The 21,377-nt window shown below is 40.4% G+C and overlaps 1 protein-coding gene across 1 annotated transcript in view; it reads left to right on the plus strand.

The window, feature by feature from the left end:
- CDCA2 (cell division cycle associated 2) overlaps window positions 1–7,818 on the plus strand; it is a 50,072-nt gene extending 42,254 nt beyond the window's left edge. Inside the window, exons 14-15 of the mRNA XM_024767739.1 lie at window positions 3,592–3,763; window positions 6,529–7,818. Coding sequence (XP_024623507.1) covers window positions 3,592–3,763; window positions 6,529–7,733 — 1,377 coding nt within the window. The 3' untranslated portion in view covers window positions 7,734–7,818. The remainder of the gene's footprint in view (window positions 1–3,591; window positions 3,764–6,528) is intronic.
- The last annotated feature ends 13,559 nt before the right edge of the window (window positions 7,819–21,377 follow it).

Below are 21,377 nucleotides of genomic sequence, written 5' to 3' on the forward strand. Positions count from 1 at the left end.
AAAAAAAAAAAAAAAAAATACAATGCCAGGTAATAAAATGTTTCACTTTTTTACTGGAAAAAAAAAAAGAAGTCCTTATCTCTTAGAGATACTGTAGGATCTTTAGATGAGATGATGTAATGTCTGGGATTTGCTTTAAAATAATCTGAGGGAAGGGGCTTATAAATGAATCATGATTTCCATGTGTTAGTAATTATAAGAGCTAATTGTTGGGTATGTGGGGTTCAAGATACTATTCTCTCTATTTTTGGGGTGTTGGAAATTTTCTGTTATTAAACATTAAAAATACAGCAATCTGGGGCTTCCCTGGTGACGCATTGGTTGGGAATCCACCTGCCAATGCAGGGGACACGGGTTCGAGCCCTGGTCTGGGAAGATCCCACATGCCGCGGAGCAGCTGAGCCCGTGCACCACAACTACTGAACCTGCACTCTAGAGCCCGTGAGCCACAACTACTGAAGTCGGTGTGCCTAGAGCCCGTGCTCCACAACAAGAGAAGCCTCTGCAATGAGAAGCCCGTGCACCGCAACGAAGAGTAGACCCCGCTCGCCGCTAGAAAAAGCCCACGTGCAGCAACGAAGACCCAATGCAGCCAAAAATAAATAAGTATATATATATATATTAAAAAAGAAATGCAGCAATCTCAGCCCCTTATTTAGAGAGATTTAGAGAGATGGAGCCAGCCACAAGAACTAAAAATGGACCATTAAATAAGTGAATGGCAGGGACAGGGAAATGTTTGCTTTTCACCAGAAGCTTTCCTGTTCAATTTGATGTGTTGCCATGTACATTAATTATTTTAAAATAATTTTAAAGCTACTCTCAGAAAACAGTTTGACTTAATTGTGCAAATAACACAAGAAGTAAGCATTTACTTCTGTTGCATGACCTCCTCCACTGTATGAGAAGAAATACTGGTGATTTGGGAGTAAATAGAAACCTTTTAGGTATAATATCTTCAGTTGTCCTTTGTCTCCTCCAAGTCATAAACCAGTCTCATTATTTCTAGATCATGGGGCTCCCCAAGGATTCCAATCACACATGGCTTCTCTTGTTTATTACAGTCTCAGCAAGGCTTTTTGTATTGGAGTAAATTCAAATTTTACTCCAATAAGGTTGATAAGGTTCTAGCCTTTGCAGGTGCAACCTTCTCTTGGATAAGATAAGCATTGCTAGATAATATTTTCATGACAGACCACAGGTGCTTTCATCTTTTTTCTTTTTGGGTGGTGTCCTCCTGGCCCATGACCATGAAAAAATAATATTAGTCTTTCATCATGGTTAGCAAATTTTATGAAGTTTGTACCTTTTTTTTTCACAATCATTCATTCATTTGTTCACGTATGTTTGTTGAGAAGCCGCTAAGTGCCAGGCGCTGTTGCAGGTGCTTTTACAGTTAATGTAAACAGAGGTTTCCAAAATCCTGCTAAAAGGGTATTTACCTGAGCTATGAATCAGAAACTGTTCTGGAGGTTGTAACCTGATGACATTGATCATAGTATATTAACCAACCTACTAGGGCCTGGGTCACACGGTAATACTAAGAGCATAATTTAGTATTAAAAATATTTTTCTCTGTATCAATACTCAAAATAGTAAGAAGGAATTTAAAAGAAAAAGAATAGCTAACACATAGCCCTTACCATGAATCAAGCCATACTTTCCCCATTTCACATATATCAACATATTTAATACTCACCACAACTTTCTGTGGTGTGTGCTTTTGTGGTTCCCATTTTGCAGATGGGAAGAATGAGGTACAGAGAGGTGAGGTAACTTGCCTAAGATTATAAAGCCGTAAAGTGGCAGGGTCAGGGTTTGAACCGAAGGTGACTAACACGAAGCCAAATGTTTCTCTTGCAGTTCATCTGCGGAGCCCATCAAGATTTTCGTCTTTGCTTCCATTTCCATTGTCCATGCTGTTATTTTCCCAACTGTTTCTTGGAAGTCAACAGATGTTCCCTGAAAAAAATGTTCGTGGAAAAATATTTAGCCCAGCATTTTTCTAACATATATAGAGGTTATTTATACCGAGGACTTCTTAGAGGATTTAACGTTAAGTGTATATTGTAAATCACTAAGAGGAACATTTATCTTGTACAGTTCTAAAATTATTTTTCCATGGAATGTTTTTTCTTGTTTTGTTTTTACAGGATATCTATAAATATCTCAAGGAACTTACAGTTTTGTGCCACTTCTGTGCTCTTGAATATCTTCCACACCATTAGTTTCTGTGCTGTCACCCAAACGATCTTTCTTAAATGCAAACTCAGATGTCACTCTCTAAATCACCATATGGTGAACCCTCGTGGCTGTCAGGCTCATACTTATTGCAGAGAAGGGCCCTGCTTGCTTTGTTGGCCTCTTCTGCCACTTCTCTGTGGGTTCACTGACCACGTACAGCTAATTGCAGTTCCCCCTTTGCTCTGTGCCACCTCCCTTAGACCTGTTCCGTGTGCCATTCTCTTTCCTTTGAAAAGCCCTTCTGTGCCACTGTCATCCTCAACCAAAACAATTCTCACTTGTTGGAAGACTTGGCCTAGACACTCCATTTCCTGTGGAGCCTGTCTTGAAAACCTCCCGTAGGCCAGGTCTCCGTGTTCTCAATCTGTGTAGAGCCTGTCCTGGTCTGTATGTATTAAAATTAGACCAAGAGTTCCCTAAAGACCACTTCCTGTTTGTTTTTATATCTCATACCTAGCAAATTATTACCTGCACATAGCAGTTTCTCAGTAAATCTTTGAATGGATGCCATTTTCCAGAAGCTATAATTGTTAACAGTGTGTTCCTTATGTTGACCTAAAATCTGGTTCTTTCCAATATTATGACGTTGAATATATTTCATTTTTGCTCATAACAACCTATTATTTCAATACAATGTTTGAGTTTCCCTCAAGACTTCTCCATATGAAACTTTTTTTTAACATAGAACATGAGTGCTCAGTTACTGACATGCAGTCAGAATTGAATTGAATACTGCATTCCAGATGTTATTAAAACAGTTTTAATTTTTATAGAAACCTATGTTTTCCATCAGTTATTACCAAACCTCTGTCCCTCATCTTCTACTTGTGCTTATTAAACTCCATCTTATTTTGACCTAGTCATTTTCATCTTGATTAGATCACCTGTTGTTTGAAGCAGCTTTGGGTTATCTTCAAATTTTATGTACACACCTGTGGTTTCTTCATCCAGATCTAGGAACAGAAAACAGTCTCCCCTAGTTTCCAATAGATAACTCATTCTAGGTTAATCCTGAGTCATCGTAACCACATCCTAGTTACAAATTCCTCATGTCTTAAGTCTGTCCAGTTCTACAACATCTCATCTATTTTTCACTTACCCAGAACTTACTTTGGCAAATGCTTTGTGGAAATATAGACCATTACTCTACAATTTGTAAATTGAGTTCTGTTTCATATTTTATTTGACTTTGTGTAAGCTACCTAGCCCTTTAGCCCTGACTGAGATTCCTACAATTTTGAATGGAATAACTAGGCTTTAAGTTTTTTTGGTAAAAATTAGTTTGAGTCAACATTGTACATGGAGCTACATCTTTCTCAATTACAGTGTTTTAATACATTTTCTCAGGTTTTAAAAAGTTGCAGAAGGAAGAAAGCAAAGGGAAAGAAAAAAAGTGTTCAGAAGTCTTTATATGGGGAAAGAGACATTGCGTCTAAGAAGCCACTCCTGAGCCCTATTCCTGAGCTGCCCGAGGTATCTGAGACGCCGCTGGTTCCAAGCATCTGGAGGATGTGTTCAGGTAGCCTGGCCTTTTCCTGTTGTCGATATTGTATCTCTTCTCTCCTCCCTCTTTGTTGCTATTTCACTCTCTTTTTTCCCTTCTTCCCATTCATTGTGTAAAGAGTATATAAATTTAAAATAGCAACTTTCCCTCCTATTCCCACAAGAATTTTAAGTTAAAGAAGCTGTCGTTTGTAACTTTCACCTAGACCCTTTTCAGAACCTGTTGGACACTCTGGATCCTCCCCCCAGAAAAACTCAGGCACAAAATATTACATATAATTTTAGGGGAAAGAATTTCCTTTCACCTTGTTTCTTTTTGCTTTTTAAAGTGTTTTGGTAAAGTAAAATGAATTGTTTGGTGTTGTAATCCATCACTAAGAGTCAACAAGGTGACGGCTCAGTAATAGGTGTATCTTCTATGGATTAAGAATAAAAATTAAGGGCTTCCCTGGTGGCGCAGTGGTTGAGAAGTTGCCTGCTAATGCAAGGGACACGGGTTCGTGCCCCGGTCTGGGAAGATCCCACAATGAGCCACAACTACTGAGCCTGCCTGTGCTCAGTAGGCTCGTGTCTGGAGCCTGTGCTCCGCAACAAGAGAGGCCACGACAGTGAGAGGCCCGCGCACCGCGATGAAGAATGGCCCCCTCTTGCCACAACTAGAGAAAGCCCTTGCACAGAAACAAAGACCCAACACAGCCAAAAAGAAAAATAAATAAATTAAAAGAAGGCTCAACATTTAAATAAATAAATAAATAAAATAAAACAAAAAAACCTTGCCCTCTGATGTTTCAGTAGAGTTGGCACTGCTAAGCATCTTCTAGAAATAACATTTATAAATTGAACTTGATTACTTGGAAAATTTTGTTTAAAAGGAAGATTAAGTCTGTTGGTATCCTGATTAGACAAAAATTGGATTGGAGTTGCATCTGGTTGGTAATGCTTGAGTTTAAATTGACTAAATCATGCTGAAAAGCTGGAGTATGTGTTCATTTCGTGTGTGAATTTTGTATGTAATCATTCTTAAGATAGCTGCCTTTGTCAATCACCACGTATTTATAGCCTGCGTCCCATTTGCAGCATAGCACATAGGATCTATCATAGATTCGAGGACGAATATGGTACATGCCATTATAGACTCTTGGCCTCTGCCTACTTGTTATTTCAGGAACGCCCAAAAGTTTAAACAAACACATGGCCACCCCACATAGACATATTCCTCCGGCCCCGGGGCTCCAGCAGAGGTGGAGCTGTCCTGCCCTAGCCTCTTTCTGTGCTACATCGTGGGACAGGACGTCGGCCACCCCACCTCTTTTAAATCTGGCCTGATGCTGCTTAGCCTTTAGGATTTAGCCATGCTGGCTGCCTTTCCAGGAAAACTCTTTGTTCACCTTACACCTTTACCACCTGGTTTATAACGATCTGTCCACCTCCCTCCCCTGCAAGTTGCCTTTCCCTTGAGACTTATTTTCGTTATATCTGTAGTTCCTAACAGTTTCCTTTTTTCCAAAGATACTTGAACAATGACTGTTAGTGTATATTTTACATCTTGCATCTTATTAGAGAATTTCTTTTCAAAAATACATGAAACACTTTTTATCAGTAACCAATGGTTTCATCTGCTATGAGGGTCTAAAGCCGTTCTCTCTCTCCCTCCCTTCTTTCCTCTCTATTTCTCTCTTCCTCCCTCCATCCCTTTCCCCTACCTTCCTTTTCTAGTATGTTAATTTCACGAAAAATACACGGAATATCAATTTTTAAAGTTGTATAAAGAGCCCAGTTGACATATTGGTTGGTTGATACCAAGGGCCCCCTGCCCTATGTTAATCTCTAGCTTTCTGTGACATGATTGTAAGTACCCAAATCCCGGATGTATACATACCTTTTCACACTGAAACGTTTTTTGTAGATTTTTGGCTCAGCTTATGTTTTATCTCAGTTTTTATTTTGTTTAAAACATTTTTATACTCCTTTGACCAATTAAAAACTTTATTATGTGAGATAACCAGAGAGATGGCTTCTAATAGTACTGAGATTTAGAACTCATAAAGCCTAGATTCACTTAGGCTGGCTGTGTTAGGTGACTTTAAAACCTTGATGATGTGTTTTTCACCTGTGATGGGACACCGTGTGCCAGAAACACAGGGCAGGGCCCACATGGCGTGTCTTCCTGGAGGATGAATTATATTCGGAGATTGGCAGGGAAGGGGAGAGATTTCTAGAATATTGAAACAACCAGGGCTCTATTTGAGAGTCTGGTGCAGTTTAATGTTAATTTTTTAAACACTGGGCATAAGACTTGAGTGTGTTCAGAAGTACCTTTTTAGCTAAGTCCTCAAATTCCCCAGAATTCCAAGTTTTCTCTCTTCTGTTTCAAGGGGGAACATTGATGGAAAAGTTTCAGAAGCATGATGTTGCCGATTTCCAGTGATTCGTTTTTCGGGAGATAGGAGGTGTCTCTGCCTCGTGCTAATTGACCTTGTAGAATGGGAAGCACATTAGAGTAGAGGAAGCAATTTCAGATACAGTTCTCATTTCCATGGTCTCAGGTTATATGCTTTATTAATTCATGCATTAAGTACATATTTTCTTAACCTGTGGGGTGAGGAAGAACTGAAAGAGAAAGAACAATGACAGATGGGGACAAGTACAGGGTAGCATTTGTAGGTCTTGGCGATTTCTTTGAAACCTTGACACAATACAATTTGACACCTGTTTGATTTGTGAAAGTTTATTTCCACTGTTACTTTTTAATTCGATTTAAACTTATTTACATGCCCATAGATGATTTCAACTCAAATGAGGAACTTGAAGAAGTGAAGCTTCCGAAGAGAAATAATATTTTGCCTCAGAACCCAGAGGATTGGCAGATGGTTCGAGGCTTTAATAAATACGATGTGTCTGAATTCTGCAGCTCTGACATGAAAAGTTCTTCATCACTTATTAATGCTACTTTTGAGCAAGGTTCAAATACAAGTACTATAGAAATTAATGGAAACAAAAATATTCCAAAAGCAGCAATTAAGTTGGAAAGTGAAAATGAGCTAAAAACTGAGACTGAGAATGAAAACAGCCCTGTTTCTTGTCCTTCTGTGACTGAAACACCCATTGTATCAGACAATCCAAAACCTGATTTTACCATGCAGTCCCAAGAACTTACTGCTGCTGGTCAAAACATGGAAAACCTTTTTCAAATCTTTAAAATCTCAGAAGATATAAACATCAAATGTGAAAACCAGGATGACTTCTTAGTCGTTCCAGAAGGAAAACTGCAGACCAAGCATTTAATGCCCGACTCACAAAAAGAATGTGATTGTTCAGAAGATGTCTTAATTGACCACATGAAAGAAAGTCAAAGTCAAGGTGAGGATTTGGGAAGAAACTCCATAGCAAGTAGTCGTGGTGTGAGTTACAGAGAAAGGAAATACAGAAGACAGTCCATGGCTTGTTCTGATGGGCAAAGTTTACATTTGGAAAAAATCGAGAATCCCAAACCTTCCTACAGCGTGAGCAGCTCTGTAGAACTTAGTTTAGAAAATTCCCAACTGTATAAAGATTTATCTGACTCCATTGAGCAAACCTTTCAGAGAACAAAGAGTGAAACCAAAGTAAGACGCAGCACAAGGCTACAAAAAGGTTTGGAAAGCGAAGGGCTGGTGTGGATTTCCCTTCCATTGCCGCCCGCTTCCGGCACCTCCCAGAGAACCAAGAGGAGAACAATAGGTACATTTGACAGCAGAAGATTGGAGAACGGGTCCTCCAGGCAAAAACCTCGTGTGCTGCCCTCCACACCAGGCAAAGAAAACAGTGAGGGCTTTGCTGCTGCTGCTGCCAGTTTACCTGGGAGGAGACGGAAGAGCTTTTGTACATCTACACTTGCAGATCCTAAAGACACCACCCAGTCGAGAGGCTGCAAAAGAACCACCTTTCTCAACCAGAAGGAAGCTCTCCAAGTGACTTCGAGAGAATCGGACATATCAGAGAACTAAAGCAGTAACTGACATTCCCTGCAGAACGTTTTGGCAAGAGAGAAGGTAACCAACCATTCCTGCCTGAAAGAGTCTTTCATCCAAGTTCCCATCCTTTGTTCAACCTCAGTGTTTTAAAAGTTTCAAATAAAATTATTTGAGTAGAACCTACTTTTAAGTAGAAATAAGTGAATTTCTCCACCTTTCAAACTGAAAGCGTTGTATTAAACATGTTCTCCCCACAAATGATAAAAGCTTTATTGGTATTCTGTTAAAAAGGATTGCTTTTAGACCTAACAGCATGTCTCTTAAGTTTTATTTCATGTTAGTACATATTTATCACTGAAGGTTTAGAGTTTCTGTTGTAAAAAAAGCATCTTTTAGAATTGACTTGTTATATCTGGATGAGAAGAGTGTTTTGTTTTGGTCTTTAACAAATTGTTAGAATTAATGTAACTTTATGAAAATTGAAGGTAATATAAGGTTGAAACTGTTAAAGAAAGTGGGGTGAGGTATGTTTTTATTTTAAAAGGTTGCCCCCAAAAAACGGGTTAAAATTTTTAACAAGTAGGAAAGATGGAAATGATAAAATTTGTTTTTTTCCTTTTGGGGTTAAAGTTAAGAGAAGCTTTAATACTATACTTTGTCTCAAATAAAAATTCTATTTTAATAGATTAAAATCAAATCTTAAACATGGGATTTTGGAAAATTCTTTCAATAACCAGAATATTGCAAATCTGTCATTATAAAGTGAATATATAATTTAGAAATAACTAACATGAAAGCATTTTGACCTTCACACAACACTCTTGTATGCTTTGTGGGGTAGGAAGTAGGGGTTTGGTTTTTGGTGAAAATATAAGCAGTCTAGTTGAAGACTCATCTCCCAGATCATTCAGATTAGTCACAGGTAATTTGGGATTGAATTCATGGTTTTCCTTTTAAAAAAAAAATCCAGAAACTCACTTAAAAGACCCGAACAAATTGGTTTACTAACATGAAGCATGGTGGTAGGTTGCTGATTTCTTTTTTAGCATGGCATTTTCCAGGCTTTCTGACTTTTTATTTCACCATACCAAGAGCTAGTACTTTTTTTGGTTTGTCCAGTTAAGCTTCAGCAGTATATCCTATCACAGTTTTGGTGACAGCAGTTTGAAAATCTAAATTGCTATATTTTTAGAATTTGTGAATGCAAGTAAATCATTGTATCATTAAACAGTTGTCTTTGAAATCCTTTAAATCATTAAACTCTCCTACTCCTGTGATAGCAGAAACATGTTAACAAATAGGGCTCTCTATAAATAACACAACAGGGAAGAAAGCTCCTGCTGGGCGCCCATTTCCCCTGCCTTAGATAGAGACTATTTGTTACCTTCTTGGCACCAATAGGTCTGGAACTCCTGCTGCTAAAGACTAATGTATTTTACATTAACACTCAAAGTGATCCCCAATTTCTCCTGCTAAAGGGTGGATTGTTTCAAAAATTCTTTTATCTTTACACGTAAATTATTTATGGGCTTTCCCCCCCATTTATAGTTTGGTACGGTTGGCAAATGTCTACCACTGAAAACAAACCAAAAAAAAAAAAACTTCTTATGAAGCTTTTTGGTTTTGGTCATAAAAAAAAACTTTCAGAAACATACAATGTTAGAGGGTTTTGTTTTTTAAAAATTTTTTGTTGTTTGTTCATAGGAAGGTTAAAATTACTGTTATTTTCTACCATTTTTACTGTATGATATATGATCTAAATTGTATTTGAATTTTCAGAATTTCACGTGCTTTATTTCCCAAAAAGTGCTAGTGAGGATGAAGGAGACATTTTGGCCTGTGATTTTTTTTTGGTTGTGATTTTTTTTGGCTTGGTTTTTCCAATGTAAAATTGTTCTCATTTTCAAGTATCTGCAGTTAGAAAGATAAACACTTTACAAGTTCTATTCGTTTTAAAATATTTCACTATGAATATTTTGTTGCTATCTGTAAATAACAAATGGGCTGTTTTCCTAAAAAGAAGTCTTGAGAAATCAAAACAACTTGGAGGTTTATCCACCATCTATTTGTATCATAAAATTTGTGAAAAGTTAATGATTTCTGTATGTCATCATGCTTGTGTGTTTTTAACTGTTTCTTTTCATTAATGGCTAAATCAAAAATTTGCCTTATCTTTTCTAGCGCAGTAACCCTTGACGGTTTGCCTTAGAATGGCTTCTACTTTTATCTTTTCCTGCTCCCATAGATTCTTGCTTGTTCCAGAAGATGGCAGCATGACATCTGAAGTTCTCATCCTGTGTGCACTACCTTAAACCAGGGCAGCTCTTCACTGTTGCTACGGGTGCTTCCCCTTAACTTTTATTTTCACTCATTTTTATTACAAAAGTCCTATGTGTCTACTGAAAAAAGTAGAGAACCGTGCATAATGAAAAAGTGTCTTCCCTCCACCTAATGCAAGCATCCTGCAGCTACACCTTTCTCTCCCCACCTTTCTAGGTGTCAACACCAGTAACAGCAGGCAAACCTCTTCCAGACCCTTTGCCTGTGTAAACATAGGTTTTGTTGTTTTCTAATGGGATCGCTCTATGTTCCATTTTGCAAGTTAAAATTTTTATTCAACATAATACCATTGTGGGGAGCCCTGGTGCCATTGCAGTCTTTATAACCCCTGCATAGAATGATATAATTTGGATATCGATGATGTAGTTAGCCATCTCCCTACTGGTGGACGCTAGTTGCCTCCAGTTTTTTGTAATTGAAAATTATGCCACACTGGGCCTGCGTGACGATGTAAGATAAATTCCTTGAAATTAAAATTAAGTGGTTATTCGGTTCTTTTCTCTGGATCTGACCTGGCAAACACGTTGCTTCCATTTTCTCTCACCGAATGCCTCCACCCCCCCAACGCCCAGACTTCAGCTGTAGACCTGGCATAACAAGGAGGAAATACTTAATAATGCCTGATTTATGCTTTGTATTGAAAGAGCTGTTGTTTTCCTTTTCCTTTTTAAAGTCAGGTTTATTGAGGTGTCATTCACCTACAGTAAAGTTTACCCTTTTAAGCCTAGCAGTTTGAATGTAACCATGACACCCCCCGCCCCCAGTCAAGGGGTAGAACATCCTCATCACCCGGAAAGAAGTTTCGTCCTGCCTCTTTGCAGTCAGTCCCTCTCCCCCAACCCCAGCCCCTCACAATCACTCATCTGAGTTCTATCCTTTTCCAGAATGTCATATAAATGGAACCATACAGTGGGTATCCTTTTGTGTCTGCCTTTTTAAACTTCGCATAATGCTTTTGAGGTTCGTCCATGTTGTATAAGTGATTGGTTCCTGTTTGTTGCTAAGTAGTATTCCATTTTATGGATGTATCAACAGTTTATCCATTCACCAATTGATGGATATTTGGGTTGTTTCTATTTTCTGGCTATTATAAATAAAGCTGCTATAAACATTCACATATGGATCTTTTTTATAGACACATGTTTTCCTTTATCTTGGGTAAATACCTAGAAGTGGGATTCCTGGGACGTATGGCTGGGGTCTGTTTAAGTTTTGAAGAAACTGCCAAGCTTTTCCATAGCAGCTGCACCAGTTTGCATCCTCACCTGCAGCATATTGTTTCAGTTGCTCCACGATTTCATCATCACGAGGTGTTGTCAGCCTCGTTCCTCGTAGGCATTCTGGTAGGTGTGCAGTGGTATCTCAGTGGGATTTTGGTGTGTTATTTCCCTAATGACGAATGACGTTGAACATCTTTGTTTTCCTGTGCTTATTTGCCATTCTTATATCCTCTTTATTGAAGCGTCCATTTAAACCTCTTGCCTATGTTTCCTTTTGTTGATATTGTTGTCTTGTTTTTGAGATGAAAGAGTTCTGTGTATATTTGGATATAGTCCTTTATTGGATATGTATCTTGCAAATATTTTTCCCCAGTCTGTGGATTGTGTTTTTTCCTAGAGTGTCTTTTGAAAAGCAGATTTTAATTTTGATGTAGTCTAATTTATCCTTTTTTTTTTAATGGATCATACTTTTGTGTCCTAAGAAATCTTTGACTAACTAACTCTAGGGTACAAAAATGTTCTCCTGAATTTCTTCTAGAAGTTTTAGAGTTTTAGCTCTCAGGTGTTAGATCCACTTTGAGTTAAGTTTTGTACAATGTATGAGATGAAGTTGTTTTGGGTTTTTTTGTTTGTTTGTTTGTTTTTTGCGGTACACGGTCCTTTCACTGTTGTGGCCTCTCCCGTTGCGGAGCACAGGCTCCGGACGCGCAGGCTCAGCGGCCATGGCTCACAGGCCCAGCGGCTCCGCAGCACATGGGATCCTCCCGGACCGGGGCACGAACCCACGTCCCCTGCATCGGCAGGCGGACTCTCAACCACTGTGCCACCAGGGAAGCCCCTGTTTTGGGTTTTTCAGTGGAAGTCATTCAGCACCATTTGTTGAAAAGATTTTGCATTCCTTATTGAATTACAGTGGCACCTCTGTTGAAATCAGTTGACCTTGTATGTGTAGGTCTATTTCTGGACTTGATTCTGTTCTATTGATCTCTATGTCTGTTCTTAAACCAGCATCACACCATCTTGATTACTATAGGAAAGCTTGCCTTCCCCTTTACTGTGAATCTATGTCATAGTTTTTGTTTAAAGTTCTTTTTGTGAAGGAGGAGGCCAGTAGAAGCAAAAGATTGACCAACCAATTCTATGTGGAACCTACAATTACACCCAGACATACATTATCGTTTAGGGCAAAAAGTCAGTAATAATAAGCTATCAGAAATATGGGCAGGAAACCAACTTTCTTGGGGTACCTATACCTATACTCAGCCCAACTTCTCATATAAATGGGTTTGCTACAGTTCATGATTTAAAATTGTCACCCTGAGATGCTAAGATTTAGTCATTGAGAAAAATTCTCCTCTTGACCACTGTGTAATATATACCAGTAAGAAAATGAAATGCGTTGAATTAAAATAAGGTTCAGAGTTGTTTGCTAAAAATTAAATTGTCTAATAAGTCTGATTCAATTCTTCTCATAAATTAAGATTTTTATTATAGTTTGGTTTAGTATAAAAATTGTCGCTGTCCTTACTTGGAAAGTAGCCTTAGCATTTGAGAATTATTTCTTAACATGGGAAAACTTCCCTGCATCAGGTCATCCCAGGTGAGCAGATCATAGATTCATTAGTACATGTGCCAGGCATTAATTTCTAAATGTGATCACTGCCTTAAAGATGCTCAATTTTCTCTAAAGGGTTGGGGGAGTACAGAATTACAATACAGGGTATGATTATAAAGGAATGCCCAGGACCGCTCCACCCTCAAGTGGCACCAACTTCAGATCAGGTAAGTTTGTCTTGTTTCTTTCCGGAAGAAGTGATGCTTGAACAGAGTTCACTTATAGGAGTTTTAGAGAAATGGGGATCCCAAAGCAGCATTCTATTCCAAACGTCTTTTCCTTATTATTTACTGAGACTAGGCAGTGTTGAGTTGGCTTCATCTCACACACATTTTTAAGTATTTTTCTTCCCATTATATTCTAACCTATGAATACATCTGGATGAAGCATGGATTCAAAACTAGAGATTGTGGGGCTTCCCTGGTGGCGCAGTGGTTGAGAGTCTGCCTGCCGATGCAGGGGACGCGGGTTCATGCCCCAGTCCAGGAAGATCCCATGTGCTGTGGAGCGGCTGGGCCCGTGAGCCGTGGCCGCTGAGCCTGCGCGTCCGGAGCCTGTGCTCCGCAACGGAAGAAACTAGAGATTGTGAATTGTCCATAACAAAGTTTTAAAGAAATCTCTCTCCTTAAATCCTTCTGCATTTCTATCTTTTGTGCTACCAGATTTCTTTGTAGTATGTCTGAAAGGTTGACTCTGGACTTAGATTCTTAGATCAAGTAAGCAGATTTTAGGGGATGAAGTTAAATTACGATAAATAATTGCACATACAAAAAGATAGTGAATTTCTTTTTCTTGGTCTTAGATTTATTTGAAGATTATTTTTAGAGCCTTCACTTGGCTCTAGAAGGACTCGTTGTACTGTGGCCTAACAATTTCAAGTTTGTATGATTTTTCACTGGTGTGTTCAATTCTGTGCATTCTTTGATGCTTTTCTGTTTTTTTATGAAATTGTGATACAAACTACAAATAACCTAATAGCTTCAGTGAGAAGATAAGTAATTACTGCCATTCTCTTGATACATTTTGCGGTACGCGGGCGTCTCGCTGTTGTGGCCTCTCCCGTTGCGGAGCACAGGCTCCAGACGCGCAGGCTCAGCGGCCATGACTCACCAGCCTAGCCGCTGCACAGCATGTGGGATCTTCCCGGACCGGGGCATGAACCCATGTTCCCTGCATCGGCAGGCGGACTCTCAACCACTGCGCCACCAGGGAAGCCCTCGTGATACATATTTTTGTCCCACATCTTCAACCAAGATCATACTTAGCCTGGCTATGACCTTAATTTTAAGATTTATTAGAAAGGTTTTTGGAAAATTTTAGGATATTGGGAAGCAAGTATTTTTTTGGAACTGCTTCTGTTTTTTGATACTTTAAGCATTATATCACATATGAAAAGGAAAAATAAATGAGCATGCACATTAAAAAACAAATACAAGTTTGCATTTTCTAAGGAGTAGGTTGGGAGTTCCAAAATTTCCGGTGACCAGTTTGAAAGCAGCCTTCTTAAATCTTCCCTTTTCTCATTTGTCCATGGCACAATGTTGTCTGACTAAATGGTTTAATTGACTTCTCTATGATACAAGTAGCCTGCTGGGGAGCAAACAGCTGGCTTTTGGGTTTTAGATGTAATTCAAGAAAATTCAGACTTTATCATTTTGTTCTAAGTTCCAAATTTCTAACTCTATTTGCATGTGAGTTTTTTAAGCTCCAAAATGTAAAGAAAGCAGTTAACATCCAATTGCATCTCATAATTTCTTTATTCTCACAGCTTTATTCACCCACCTAAAATTTGCTTTTTTAAAAAAAATTCACTTTGGCAGTGTCCTGTCCTGTCAAGCGTAGTGGTCTGTTAGTGGCGTCTTTATTTCTGACATTTAAAAACAAACTGCATTTCCAGTGTTCTGATGTCCCAGATGCTTGCTGGTAAACACAAAGTAAATGTCAATTTTTTCTCTATTTAGACACATCAAGTAACTGCTAAGGAGCATCAGACGTCTGAAAAACTAGGTCCTTTCAAATGTATGGTCCAAACAGTGAAATAATTTTTTATTTTTTTGAGTATAAGTTTGGTGTCAAACAGTTGAAACTTCCTAGAGAAAGTGAGTAAAAAGATGTTTCAGCTCAAGTAAGTTTAGCTTGGCTGCCAGGCTCTTGGATGTTGCTAATGTGAGAACACGTACAATGCGTCCATTTTCCAATTGTTCATAACAAAGCAATAATCCAGTGTGACTAGTCTTTTCTTATTTGAAGTGTACATGGGGAATGAAGATTTCAGAAGGATTCCCTAACTCAAACCTGAAAAACCTGGTGTTAGTCTTGGGTGATTTCCAGTGACCCTGTGACCCCCTTCTTCCTGCCCCCTGTGTAGACTTGGAACTGGGCAGCCATTTTTGTTTTTGGAAGGGAAAGGAGACAGATATAATGAATGACTTTTATTGTGCAATATTTCAAACTCTCTTGAATGCATTCGAATGGGATGGAAACTGTTCTGCCCTATGTCACAGCCAAAACAAACAAAACATATTCCCTAAACCTGGATGTGTGTTTCTCTCAAACTGGCAGTAGTTAGAGCTCAGCTCTCAAACAAGAATTTGGTTTGACAATTTTTAGCCCTTGTCCAACTGAATGTGAGGAGAGGTCACAGCCAAAGCAAATACTGTGGGGAAAAATTAATACACATATTTACCGCTTGCAGGTGGCATTTGTTCTGAAACGTTAGATATTTGTCTTAAAGAATTGCATTTGTGGTAATACTTTTAAATGGACTACTTTTTTTGGCTAGTATTTTTAAAATGAACTTTTCAATAATAATAACTCCTAATGTAAATAAATTCTACAGAAGTCCCTGAAGAGTGATAAATGCTTGAATTTAAGTATTTAAACATTTAGAAAGGCCATTAAGAATCTGATAATTCTAGGAATATCAGACCCAGCAAATATGCCATAAAACTCCCTTGATGGCAGCCTTCTCTGGCCCCCAAAGCACCCACTCTAGTGTTATCAACGACTCCTTTATGATGATGCCTCCAACCCTGTTTACCGGCTCCAGCCACCCCCACCCAGGTTGTTACGTATTCCCACCCTTTGGATCTGTAGGGAGAATCACTCTGCACAATCAAGATAATTCATTTTGTAATGCGCCATCGTGCTTCATGCCCCGGGCAAAATATATTTTTTACTAGTCACAATAATAACATTAAATTTATGGTCACCTACGACCAACAGGCTCTTGGTTTGTGCCTTACTTGAGAAATACTGAAAACGTAAATTGTTAAGCCAGGCGATCTGCCTCTCAGAATGGTAGAACAGACTTCAATCCACATTTTAGGTCCTCCTTTAGAAATATAAAATTCTAACTTTCATGGAGCGCTCTGTTGAACGATATCAGACATCCGTGTGAACGGAAATGAGCCATTGGATCATTTCATTGGCTGTTAACCTTTCATATAATAAACACTACAGATAAAACACTGCCTGCATCTTGCATTTTAGTTAGAAATGTTGCACATTACCGCAAAGATTTCTACTTCCCAAGCATTGCAAGGTCCAATTATACTCCTATCAACTAGAATGACTGGCATGTCCTGGACGTATAAATCATTTTAAGGAGTAGATGCTTAGTTTTTTGCAGTCTGTCTGGATGGTGAGAAATAGGAAGACCTCCGTGAGTGGGTAGGTGGGCGTTGCTGAGGTCCATGGCTCTCAGGCTGTCAAGGGGCAAACGTGAATGTGAGGTTCAAGAGGGGAGGGGAGATGGGGGTGGAAACAAACTTCTTACAAAAAAGCAGGCTCTTATTTTTTCAATTTTAGATGCTGTTTTCCAATTTCTTAGTATTTAAACTTAAATGTGGTAGATGCATGAGTTTCTTGCATTGGGTAGGGTAGGAATTATTGGACCCTCTGGTTTATCTAAATTCTTCCTATTTTTTTTTAACCCTGTGCGAGTACTGAAGGGTTCCTTTTTTTACCTAAATAAATTTATTTTTAGATTTAAAACTAACGTACCTTCCCCAAACCAGTTGGAGTCTCTCAATTCCCAGTGAGGCTGCCTTTCCCCTCAGAGACAAACAGCCCAACTTTCCTTTGAATAGCTAACCCAGGCCCACCTACCTATACTCATAACCCTTAATCTAGCCTTGGACCCTCCAATTTTTTTTTCCTTTATAAATTTATTTATTTATTTATTTATTTATGGCTGCATTGGGTCTTCGTTGCTCTGTGCGGGCTTTCTCTAGTTGCGGCGAGTGTGGGCTACTCTTCATTGCGATGTGCGGGCTTCTCGTTGCAGTGGATTCTCTCGTTGTGGAGCACGGGCTCTAGGCATGCGGGCTTCAGTAGTTGTGGCACACGGGTCACTAGTTGTGGCTCGCGGGCTCTAGAGTGCAGGCTCAGTAGTTGTGACGCGGGGGCTTCTTTGCTCCATGGCGTGTGGGATCTTCCCGGACCAGGGCTCGAACCCATGTCCCCTGCATTGGCAGGCGGATTCTTGACCACTGCGCCACCAGGGAAGTCCCAGACCCTCCGATTTTTTGTTTTGTTTTGTTTGTCTTGGCAAGCCGCACGATAGGAAAACATACAAAACACCCTTCTATGTTATTGTCATGTGTTTTCATGTCTCTGTCATGTATATCTCATATATCTCATACAAAGCAAGACATACTATTATTTCTATCTTATAAATAAGATGAACAAGAGGGAAGTGATTTTCTCTGCTTGGCAGCCAGCAACGATAGAGCCTGGAAGAGACTAGGGGCCTTTTGTTTATTTCACTTGCTTCAGCTGCCCCATCTACCCTCCAGCACCGAGGTGCCTAAGAAGGCCAAGCCATATGGGTGTTTGTTGGCTGCTCTTGTAAAAGTTTAGTTGGAGGAGCCCTTAAAGTCAATAGCTACTTGGGGTTTTGAAGTCATCCAGAACCTCTCACAAATAGAAGTTGCCTCTATTTCCTTAAAGCGAAGTGAATGATGAGTGTTGATTTACGCTTTGTTCTCTAATTTAATTTTTGGGGGGAGAGAGGATTGGGAGAAGGAAAGAAGTCAGAAGAAATACATCTTAAGCTAGAAATCAGGACGACATCTACATTTAGATGCCAACACTTTGAACAAGCAGCGTTCTCAACTCAGGCCCTGAAGTGCGTGCCCAGGGTCCTGCAGCTGTCCTGTAAATGTCCAAACGGATTTATAGCCTGTATTTCTCCAAGAGAGAAAACAATTCTAGGCAAATCTCAAACAGTTCGGAGGCGTGTGTCCTTTGACATTTTGCTGCCTTCCCGGTTCTTGTCCTGCCATCGCCACAAGCAAAGAGCTGTTACTGCCAGGCCAAAGCTGTAACAATATTAAGATGTTTTCCTCAACCTTGTCCCCAGAAAGATACTCAGTTTCCAGAAGATTGTTCTCCCCTGGGCATTACATCATGAATTGATTCAGTTTTTGGAGGAAGAAATTGGACAAAATATAATAGATTACCTCCTGGGGAAGCATACTTAGGTTGTTAAGTATTCCCACCAGAAAACTAAAAAACTGCTTATATATGACTACTCTGTCCACATTTAACCTTTCACCTTATTGCAGCTGAGCGGGGCGCTTTTTCGCAGCAAAGGTTTTTGTTTTGGTGGGGGTCAGAGAGAACATTTCTCCTTTATTTTTTTAAGGAATACAAGTATTCTTTGTTTTTACCATTACCCAGACTTCCTCAGCTTCACGAGCTGCCCCCAGACCCTAGACCAGGTTAGGATGCAGCCACCGCAGAAGGGTGTTCCCATTCAGTGGACAAGTGTGGCCTCCCCGTGGGCCATGGGAATGGGGACAGGTGGGTTGGGGGAGCCGCTCGATGTAGTTAATTTTCCATAAGGGTTTTTTGGCCTTTGGAGCATCGTGGCCGACAGAGCAGAAGGCCACGCTTGTGGAGTATTTGGGAGACATCACCACGGTCTGTCCTGAGGATAGAGTGGCCCCTGTAAGCAATGTGTGCGCTGAAGAAAAGGATCAAGTTTCCTCTTTCCTGGGAACCCGTTGTCCGAGCAGGATGTTAGTGATTGATGAAATAACTCCCACCCAATAAAGAGTGCAGTAAGAAATGTGGGAGCTATTTTCTTTTCCAAGTTCGCACGTTGGAGTAGAGAAGGGGCGGGTGGAACTGGCAGTATATATGTTGGCAGTATATACGTTGGCTGGATTCAGACAGTATATACGTTGGCTGGATTCACACTTCAAACTTGGAAGGGTGAGCAGAGTGGATGGAAGGACTAATGAACCAGAGGAATTGGTAATAAAATAGCAAGGTTTCATCACCCAGTGCCCAGCTGGTTGGTATCCAGGGCCTAGTTCACAGAGTAGAGGACCATGGAGTGAGTTGGCAGTCTCCACTGGCAGGATCACTGACAACTGGAGTGGCAGGGCCACTTTCCATTTCTGAGGCAGAAGTGTTCTAACCACGTCAGCGAACCTCAATTACTGCCTCATCTCATAAGTCTCCCATCAGAGGATGAGTGCAGTCTCCCCAGGGCACTGAAACCGATTCCTTTATTCCTTATACCAAGAAAAGCCCTCCAGTGGCCCCAAGCATGCCCCCAACTGTCAGCCTCAGAGGGTTCAGCTCTACTTCTGAGGTGTGCATCTCAGGAAATGGCAACAGCCTCTGTCGGACTGTCAGTCAAATGTGAGCATGGGGGAAGCTGGGTGAAAGGGACCAGGACACCTCTACTATTTTTGCAATTGCTGTGACTCTATTATGATTTTAAAATTAAAAGTTTAAGAAACTAAAGTGCTTAGAACAACAATAAAAGTCTCTGTGATTCTCAGCTACCTTGTCTGTCAAGTAAGAATATTAGTGATACCTACTTTACGTGTCGCTGCTATGAAAAATCAGATAATACAGATGTGGTGCCTCTTGTTTTCACAGACCAGCATCCTTCTGCACTTTGTGACAGAAGCCCATTTCCTTTCTCAGGTACCATTTATCTACAGTGTAATCACGGTAGTAGGTGTTTTCCCATGTGCCCTCATTTTATGTGATCTCATTATTATGCCCATATTACAGACAAGGAAGCTGAGCCTTTAAGAGGTAATGTGACTCGTTCAAGATCAGATAGTTGGGGGACTTCCCTGGTAGTCCAGCGGTTAAGACTCCAGGATCCCAATGCAGGGGGCCCGGGTTCGATCCCTTGTCAGAGAACTAGATCCCGCATCCTCAACTAAGAGCCCACATGCTGCAAATCAAGACCCGGCACAGCCAAATAAATTAATAAATACTAAAAAAAAAAAAGAAAAATGATCAGATAGCTGGTACATGGTAGAGCTAGAATCAGGAGACTGTCCTACTCTAAAAGTCCATTTTCCTTTGATGAAATGCTATAACTAGAGAGGCAAAGATTTGGGGGTTGTGGAAAGAGGAAAATAAAGTTACGCAGGGAAGATGAGGATGTTTTCTGTGCGAGACTTGCCACTGTTCTCAGAAATGCCCTTGATGGAGAGCTATGGCCCTCGACCTCCTGACTCCAGACACAACGGCTCCCTTGCTCCATTTTGGGGGGCCTCTCCCCACTTCTAGTCTTGCTTCAACGTCCTTAGTCTGTAGCCTCGTCCTGCTTGTCTCCAGAAGGAGATCAGTCCCATCAGTATGTAAATCTCAAGCGCAGTACAACCTACTACACTCCTCCTTCCTAGTTTGGATTTCTAGCAAATTATGGGGGCGTATGTGTGACCAGTGAGGTGACTGGTGGTGTCATCCTGTACGGAGTGCACTCGCTTTTGCCTACATCTTATATCATCTTATTCAAAACTGTTAGCCTTGCTCTAGTGTTTTCCTATCCATGGAAATCAAATACATGGATATTTTCACCACCCAAAATGTATCCACCTGTAGTTTCGCAGCGAGGGGACAGGTGTACACATTAGCCAAGGACTGGGGAAGCTTACCAGAATCTTCTCACGGGAGTCTGGCAAAAGAGCAGAGTCTCCATCAGGGTTTTTTTGTCCTTCCTAAATCTAATTCTGGGGATATTTCGAGCTAGGCACCTCTCCGTCTTGACAGGCACCTCAAGCACGGGAAGAAATTCATCTGAGCTGTGGTCAGCTGTTGCCGTTTCTGTCTGGAGGTCCAGGAGGTAGAACTGGCACAGGTCTTCTGTGAGACAAAGAAATGTTTATTAAATGATCATTAATTACCAGAGAGTCAAGCATAAATTTAGTTGGTGTGGTAGCGTGGAGAGGCTGGGTAAAGTTAAGGGGTCCCGCCAGCTCCTGGTTCTAGCTCAGACAGTGGTACCAACAAATTTCAGGGTGAGCATGGGATCTCCCTTCTAAAGAAGTTAGCCTCTAAATGTGGGGAAACTTTCCCCACTTACCCCAATAGCTTCTGCAAAAAGCACTGGGAATTGGTCTTTTTAAAAATATAACATTGTGGGCTTCCCTGGTTGTTGAGAGTCCGCCTGCCGATGCAGGGGACACGGGTTCGTGCCCCGGTCCGGGAAGATCCCACATGCCGCGGAGCGGCTGGGCCCGT

This window comes from Neophocaena asiaeorientalis, unplaced genomic scaffold (assembly GCF_003031525.2).
Source record: "Neophocaena asiaeorientalis asiaeorientalis breed wild unplaced genomic scaffold, Neophocaena_asiaeorientalis_V1.1 scaffold523, whole genome shotgun sequence".
NCBI lineage: Eukaryota > Metazoa > Chordata > Mammalia > Artiodactyla > Phocoenidae > Neophocaena > Neophocaena asiaeorientalis.